Here is an 8,747-nt window from a genome sequence, read left to right as displayed (position 1 = left end):
ATTTGCATTTCATTTTTATACTTAAATTAAATTAGTGTACAATGGCTTTAATATGCACCAGTGCGCACTAGTTCTTCCAATCGAATTCGCCATTATATTCAAGACTCAAGTTCAGTCTTGATATGTCACGAACCAATCAGAGAGCTGTATTAGCATCTTAAGACATTACTTAAGACGGTCTTGAAATAAGATCTGACTATGAATACCGGCCTTAGGGTCTCTATAATTAGTAACAAATCTCTTTCATCATTTAAGTAGATTCACGAACGCGTCTTTCCTATGTTTATTATCATCTTTTCCTTTTTTTCTCGTTGACGACAATTATGTACCCCTTTTATTTTAAATACAAACAATTAACGTAATGTTACAAAGAACACACTTGGAAGTCTTCCCCATATTAAGCGACACGGCATTTGCAGTAAACAAAAAAGCGCAGCTTATCACAGGCAAGAATTTTGGACAAAATTGATTATTAGCATAAAGCATAGACTGTGTTCCAAAATTGACTGACTGCCAGCACTGAAAATCTATAGTGCACGTAAACTGTAGCATTTTCAGTGCTGGCAGTAAATTTGGAACACAACCTTAGCTTAGCCTAGGGCTGTGTTTCAAATTTACTGCCAGCACTGATAATGCTACAGTTTATGTCACGTGCACTATAGATTTTCAGTACTGGCAGTTTTTTTTCCTGCCAATTCTTGCATGGATGTTTCGACCTCTGAAACGTTTACAGAAGTCATAAAGACAAATTTAATAAATTTTTACAATTCAACAAATTGTAATTTTTAGAACACAAACATTACGATTGGCGACACTGACCAAGTTGTCAAGCATTGAAACTGCAGGTTTCAAATGATTTCAAATCCTTGCGAATGGCCGCGAACGTTAACGAGGACAAAGTTTTTCGCGTAAACAATAGTTTATGCCAGTTTTCAAAAAATGGAGCGTATCTAGCGATAGCATTTCAAGCGAATCTGCTGATAAAAGATGCAAAGACTCTCGATACCTGTCAATCATTTGTATTCGTGGATGTGATACAGGTTAGTCTTTTATTGATAAGAAAAATAGTTCGATTAAGTCTTCGGTGTCATTTTTGATCATTGATTCGGTGTCAGATTTGATAATTGATATATATTGACATCTATGCTTTTATCTCCGTTACTTTACAGTATATGGAGTGGTCTTCAAACAGCGAATATATTCTTTGTGCGAATATAAAAAGAGCTATCGTTCAGATATATTCGATACACTATCCCAAATGGAAATGTAAACTTACCGAGGGTAGTGCAGGTTTGCAAGGTGTTACCTGGTCCCCAGATAGTAAACACATTTTTACCATAGCAGATTTTAATGTAAGTTCAATATGTTATAAGAAAAGAGAAAATCTAACTTATGTGCTATTGTAAAACAAAAGATATTTACAGATTCAATTATCTATTTGGAACTTGGAAGAGCAGACGGTATCGTACATACAAAATGTAAAATCATCTTCCTTTGATAAATTACGTTTTAGTCCCAATGGTGAGAGATTAGCAGTGATAGTTACAGAAGGTCAAGATACAGTAGAAATTTATAAAACTCAGAACTGGAAAATAAGTCGAGTAAGTACAGCCAATTGAAACAATATATAAATTAAACATGGATCTTTTTTTACAGATTACTTAGAATCTATATTTCACACAAGTATTTTACATATAAGATTGTTTTCATAATTTTATAAAAATAATGCAATTGAAATAAACATCTAAAATTCTTGTAAAAAAATTACGATAATAACAATGATAGTTCTATATTGTATATCTTAACAGAGTGGTCGTTACTACAACTTGCTAATTGCAAGTCGTTATACGAGTGATTAGTAGGTCGAAACATGAGTCTTTTTACAGTTAAATGATGAGCTTGGGAAGTATCGTACTCCAACAGTTTTGCCCATACGTTCTCTAACTCTATATTGACTTTTTGAATCTCTATGTGTCCTGCCTCATATCCGATAGCCAGAAGATAAAATCCTCGTGTGATATGACTTGGCGCAAAGCATAACGCTGTAACTGATTGATTTTTCGTATCCAGAATTATTTTTGGTACAACATTATTTTCTATCGTTCTCGTGGACCATATAGCAACTTTTCCGTCTCTGGATCCAGTCGCGAAATAATTCGAGTCTTGCGTCCAAGCGCAGCACCAAATTATTCGCGAATGAGGATTGTCTTTTTTGGAACTAGCTGCGATTAATTCGTAGCCTATATTGGTAGCTTTAAATAATGACCATCTTCTATCTCTGGATACAGACAATAAATATTTGTCATCTGGAGAGAATTCCATTTGTGTCACAGTCAACTGATGATAGCTTAATTGTTGAACTTGTGACCAGGTGTTTGTATCCCATAATAAGATTGCCGAGTGTTCTTGAGTAGTTGATTTGCATGCTGTAGCTAGCAATTGTCCGTTGTGTTTTGCTGCCATACAGAATATTTCATAGCCATGTCCATAAAGCTTATTCGTTTCTGGCCAAAGTGTATTTTGCATTAATTCCTCTTCTGTAGGTGGTTCATATGAATTTTTCGTCATTGAATTTTTCGTGTTTCCATCATTGTCCTCGCAGTACGTTGCTTTATTTGTTAATCCCAGAGATGGTACAGCAGCACTGTGGGCCTTTACAAATTTGAAATCATCGATATTCGCCAGTGATTTTAATTGATCTCTAAACGTAGATGTGGCCATGAAAATGCGCACCACTTTCTCATCTGCTCCAGAAACATATATATGCGGTGATAACATAGTTAAACAAGTCATGTTGTATCCATGTATCTGAGGACGCGCAATCTCGTGCCATAATTCTTCAAGATCATCATCTTTCCATGGTGCATGAATTCTTGTAGTTTGGTCAACACTGGCTGTGATGAGAAATCTGTAAACAGTATCATAATATCACATATATATCATATATATTAATTTCTTTCTGGTTCTAAACTGTATCTATTCTCATCTAAAATACTCGATATAATTTTCACGTATTTTCATACTTCTAATTAAAACATAATGATTCATAAAAAAACATAGGACAATTGTATAAAAAAAAATGTAAGTTTAAAGATTTCAGAAATATTTTTCCAAGTATTAAATGCACATACAGAAAAAAATACAAAAATTCAATTTAAAATTAAAAAAATTAAGCAGATCAGTTCAAGAATATATAATAACATGATGTAAAGTTAAAAATTTCTAAGTGTTGCGTCTATCTATAAATCGCTGAATGTTCAAGAATTAAAATCACATATAAAAGACTTTTATTCTATATATAAGATTTATACAGACCTCCCTTTCGGTTCCCAACATAAATCGACTACTTCAGCGAAATGTCCGCCAGGTACAGGACGTGGAAGCCACTTGTTCATTTCTTGAGAATATTTCCAGATATGAAAAGTACCCTGGTAACCATGTGCCAATATATGTAATCCATCTGGGCCAAATTTACAACCATAGAAACCTAGAGAATTGCCACCAACTTCGCCAACACGTACTGTCTCTGTCCACATTCCATCCATAATCTCAGTTGGCTCCCATATTATCATAGTTTTGTCCATTGAAGAGGATAGCAGTTTCATTGTTTGATGACTATCTGTTTTCATAGGCTGCCAGTGCAGACCATAAATCCAGCTTTCGTGACCACATAGCACCGATTCCAGAGTAATATCATACTGCCTATCATTTAGTACAAAAGTATTACTTTTTTGTTTGAGTTCATCACTTGAAGATTCTTTGACACTAATTTTTTCGCTAATTTTCCACAATCGTATCATGTTATCTTTCGAGCCTGTTGCAAGGAAAAGATTTCCGTCACCATTCTGAATAAAATCCATACACATTACCCAATCTTCATGCCCGATTAAACGCTGGATATTTACAAAAGATTGTTCCAAGTCAGATCCTGCATCGAATTTTGCATACAGTAAGATAGAAGCATCCTCTAATGCTATAGCCAAGAGGGGACATTTATTGTTTAGTAAATACGTCAGGCGACAATATATCGGTAACTTTCTTCCGAAAATTATAGACTGAATCTGCTTGACATCTGCATTTTCCTCTCTCAACCATAGTTTGACATTGCCACAGATTGAACCTGTGCATATTAACAGCTTCGCTAACGTGGTAGACGGAATATTATCTGCCATTTGGAGAGAATCTGCGAAGACGACTGTGCCTTCTACATTCAGCACCGAGGTACATTGAAACGTACTTCGATCTTTACTCCAAATAATCACAGTACCATCCACAGAACCGGACAACAATTCCGATTCCGGTGATCCGTTTCTCGGTTTTATCCAGTGTACCGTGTTGACATGGTCACGATGCCGGTGCAGTGTATGCGTTACATAGCCGATATTCGCACGTGGTTCGTATATAGCGATCGCATTTCGTGTTCCGAAACAAAGTAGCCCATTGATGCCCCAATCGGCGCAATGAGGAATGCGGTTGCACGAACAGGCGGCGTAACACGTCATGTCGCGGATAAACGTGGATCGTTGTGACGATCTTTCGAACGTTCACGCGGTCAGATGGTGGCAGCCATTTTTTTTTCTACATATGTGCGCTGTGCACAACAAGAATAGAGCTATCATTTCATCTTTCTTTAACATTCTGTGAACGACAAGGATGTATAAATAGGATTGTTCTTTTTGGCTGAACTTTTACACCAGTTCATCTTTCTTTCTCTTCTTTCCTCCTGGAAAAAAAAGGAATTCAGCCCCCCCCCCCCAAAAAAAAACAATATTAATGATGCATCATGTGCTTAATAACAGTTTACGTTTACGGCGCGTAAGTAGCCGTAGTTGAACATTCTCTTTTCTCTCCATGCACGCGCGTCTTTTATATGTCTCTCGCATTCTTCAGTGCGAAAAATATAACTTGACACAGTTATAAAGGATTTTCAACAATTAGCGATTGTTCGAAAATAAGACTTTGCTACTGTTGGTAAAAGAATGAAGTTAGCATTGAAAACTGTTTCCAGTTTGGCAGTCGTAAAATTCCCTAGATTTTAAACTGGCGCGAAATAATGAATCTATGAATTATTTCAGAAACTTATCTGCGATCGTTTACGCGGCATCGACGGGATTCGCTGGTCGCCAAACGATGAATTATTATGTATATGGTGTTCCTCTCCTGCCGAACCAAAGTTGATTATTTATTCTAATACGTTGGAGAAACACGTGACGGCATTTTCCCCGCTGAAAACGGCACAGCCATCCGAGACGTGTAATTATGGAAAAGAGCTGAAAGGAATTGAAAATATAGAATGGATCCCAAGTGGACAGTTGTTGGCTGTAATAGGGTTTAATGAAGTGGTATAATTTAATCACGATGTGTTATACATCATGTTGCTTTTGTTGCCGACAAATTTACGATTATTTAAAATTTATATTCAGGTCGTCCTTCTTAATCACATCACGTGGCAACCGTTATCGAAATTATACATGGATCCAGTAATCAGAGAATGTAATTACTTAACAAAAGTATACAAAGAATACGCCGATTCGGAGAAAGTTTCTAATAAACGTTTTGCGTCCTGCGAGGAACGTGTTTGTAAGTAAATGATCTTGGCGAGAGTTGAAGTTTATCACGCTCAAATCATGTTACAAAAAATTTTTTTATTATATTCTAGATACAGATATATCTTAAATATCTGATTTTTTTTCTAATTTTAGTACGTGAAATACACGAACGGCCTATATGCATTGAAATTGGAAAGAAAGACGATAATGACAACTTTTCGATAGCGAAAATTAAATTGTTTGAATTTAGCACATGTGGACAATACCTGGCTCTGAAACATGAGCTTTATCCTACCACATTGTGGATATGGGACATCTGTACGGATTATCTAGATTATTTGTTACTTGAAAATCCCATTACAGGTACATTGTTAAAAATTGTTCAATTCTTATTAGAAATTATATTAATGCGGTAATTTTATTATCTTCAGCTATCAAATGGAGTCCCGTTCATCCTCGACTATTTGTGCTCTCCGAATGTACGCGCGTGTACGAATGGACTCGAAAAGGCGCAAATTCTGTACCATTGTCTAAAAATATGTCGATTATAGACGCATATTGGCACCCTTCGGGAGAAAAAGTTGCATTGTGCGGCTATAATAAAGCGATGATTTATGAAACAATGAATACATTTTAATAAATAATAGTTATTTTTATTTTGAATCTGTTATATCCCTGGTAAAAAAAAGTTAATAGAGAACGATTGAGAAAACGATAGGATTTCTATCAATTTGTATCGTTTTCTATAAGTTTATATCATTTTCTATCGTTGACCTCGCGAGCATTACGATTGATCAGATATGAATCCTATCGTATTTTATCGGATTCTATAAGATTCCTATAAGATCTGATTCAAATTAGTGAATTCACGAACCACAGATTCCACATTCAAAACGATATGATTTTTCTATCGTTCTCTAACAATTTTTTTTTACCATATATTTGTAAGTTATATTTATAAATATGTAACAATTATATATTTATAAATAATATAATTACGATAATAATATATTAAGTAAAATATCTTCAAATATGTGACAGAATGTTTTAGAAATAATACATCAATTTTATATATATATATATACATATATCATTCTTTTGGTTAGAACTGTAATTAATGTTATTAAATAAAAGATGATTTGTAATATTCATTGCAAACATATTTGCAATTCACGAATATTTTGTCTCTCAAACTATTAAAATTGCAATTTATATTACAGAATTTCGTTCTATGATCTGATTGAAGATTAAGATTTATGGATAAGCATCGAGCATAGTCGTTACAATGTATATAGATCATCCATCGTCTAGATATTGCGTGAGAAATAGATAGTAGCAGTTTTCTCCATCCAGGAACGTAGCACTAACCAGTACATCATACATCTTAGTGCCGATTTCATTAATTTTCTCCCAAAATAATATATTTTATTATATTCACACATGATATAGTATACATATACCCACGCAAAATAAATTAAGAAGCTGCAAGTTGATGTAAAAACTTACGTATACACATACATTTAATTTATGCCAATACATTTGATTAATTTATGTATTTAATTAATAAGCTTAGAATATATGTATACTCTTTTTAATTTTATTTTGTGCAAAGAAGTATATTATTTGTTTTGCATATCTAATTTTTTGCCGTTTGTAAAATAACAATGAGTTTCAATTTTTTTGACAATTTATTTTTAAATTAAATTTCGATGATACGAAGAATTAATTTATTCAAACAACTATGATTTGTAATTTTGACGATTGGTTTCTGAAAATATATTTTGAGTGATTTATATTTTGTAAATCTTTAAACGCGGGAAGCGCAACAGAAATGGAGCGGCGTCTACATTACTGATGGAGAAAGCGAATATCCGTAAATGGTGACGCGGCCATCTATTTACGATACGTTATACACAGAGGATCAAAAGATTCTAAGCGAGCATGATTATGTTTTATATACTAACATGCAACTCTCCACCCGCGTATAGAGAAAATATATTTTTCAGCGGCGCCTCTCTTGAGGGAGAAATAATCCGAGATGTGTCTTCTTGCTGTATTATCTTTCGTTTTATTAGTAAGAAGACGATCACTACGTGGGAACGCCTATTTTCCGTCATGATGATAGCTAAGCGCAAGAAATATCGAGGAGACGTTCGTTTCGCGTCGTTGTGGGCGACCACGAAAGGAGACGACGAAATGAAAGTGTATCCGATATAGCGAATCGAAACGTTTAAATTATTGAAACAGATTTTTCCCATATAGGAAATGCAAGTTTATTTGATACAACATTTATCTAACTATGAATTGTTACAAGGCAAATTTTCTTTTTTCTAATAGCATACAAATCAAAAGATAATTTTTCAATCCACGTTGATCCGGCCAAAATGCCATCCTACGATTATTGTGATACATTGCATGTGCATAATCGCGAGAACGTGCGGTGAGTTTATAATTAAATCCTTTTTTTTATACGTTTAATTACACATTCTCTCTAACGGATAATTAACCGAGTAGAGCGTGGGTTTCGAAGCGTTCCTGTGCGAGTCCTGAAATTATGAACACGCGTTGCTGAAGTCGAATCGAACAAGTTTGGCAGAGAAAGATCGTAAGGTTAGAGTGGATTTAAATTCATTCTTAATCTTCGGATCTCCTTCGATCCTTTAACAATCACACTTTTTAGAGACAGCTCTTATATCTGTAATCAGCAGAAACGTGGCAGACGTGTAGAAACGTTCTTTTCTTCGTTATTTCTCGCAAGTTACCATATGCAAGCAGACGACGATTTGCTACGCGGCCTCACGTTTACTGTCAGAGGAGTACATTTCCTACTTTCTCCGCGATCCGTTCGTCACACTGCTCGTGTACGTACATATATTTACCAATCTACTTATAAAGGTACGTCTTTTGTCCAATAACACTTGCGCTTGCGAGGTAAATCGAGGAAAATTTATCCATGAAAATCGATCTGTTCGTGCAATCAAAAGACATATGGGAATATTTAAACGTCATCCTTTAATGATATTGCAGATTTATTGCAATATACACGTTTGAAAATATTTACAACTTCATAATGTTTTGCTATTAATTAAATATTTATAGCTACTTCTTTAAAAATATCTACTGCAAAATTTAGTTGACAAACCTATCACGAACGCGAATTTTAGACTGCAGCTCTATATGTAGCAAGCAATTATTACG

The 8,747-nt window shown here is 34.6% G+C and overlaps 1 protein-coding gene across 1 annotated transcript; it reads left to right on the top strand.

Annotated features, from left to right (window-relative positions):
- Nucleotides 1-718: 718 nt before the first annotated feature.
- Nucleotides 719-6,463, top strand: LOC108723865 (WD repeat-containing protein WRAP73). Its single transcript, XM_018449892.1, has 7 exons — nt 719-1,040; nt 1,170-1,352; nt 1,425-1,601; nt 5,076-5,342; nt 5,424-5,580; nt 5,703-5,912; nt 5,981-6,463. The coding sequence occupies exons 1-7, from the start codon at nt 873-875 to the stop codon at nt 6,184-6,186; spliced, it is 1,368 nt and encodes a 455-aa protein (XP_018305394.1). The 5' UTR covers nt 719-872; the 3' UTR covers nt 6,187-6,463.
- The last annotated feature ends 2,284 nt before the right edge of the window (nt 6,464-8,747 follow it).

This window comes from Mycetomoellerius zeteki, unplaced genomic scaffold (assembly GCF_001594055.1).
Source record: "Mycetomoellerius zeteki isolate Tzet28-1 unplaced genomic scaffold, Tzet1.0 scaffold25, whole genome shotgun sequence".
Lineage (NCBI taxonomy): Eukaryota > Metazoa > Arthropoda > Insecta > Hymenoptera > Formicidae > Mycetomoellerius > Mycetomoellerius zeteki.
The sequence above is the reverse complement of the archived record's forward strand: the minus strand, read 5'-3'. Positions and strand labels throughout refer to the sequence as shown.

What these genes read in the sequence shown, in the direction of transcription:
- LOC108723865 (XM_018449892.1), top strand. Translation starts at nt 873, where the DNA reads ATGGCCGCGAACGTTAACGAGGACAAAGTTTTTCGCGTAAACAATAGT. An exon ending in TAATAGGGTTTAATGAAGTG is followed by an intron (nt 5,343 to 5,423) that starts GTATAATTTAAT and finishes ATTTATATTCAG; the next exon opens with GTCGTCCTTCTTAATCACAT. An exon ending in GTCCTGCGAGGAACGTGTTT is followed by an intron (nt 5,581 to 5,702) that starts GTAAGTAAATGA and finishes TTCTAATTTTAG; the next exon opens with TACGTGAAATACACGAACGG.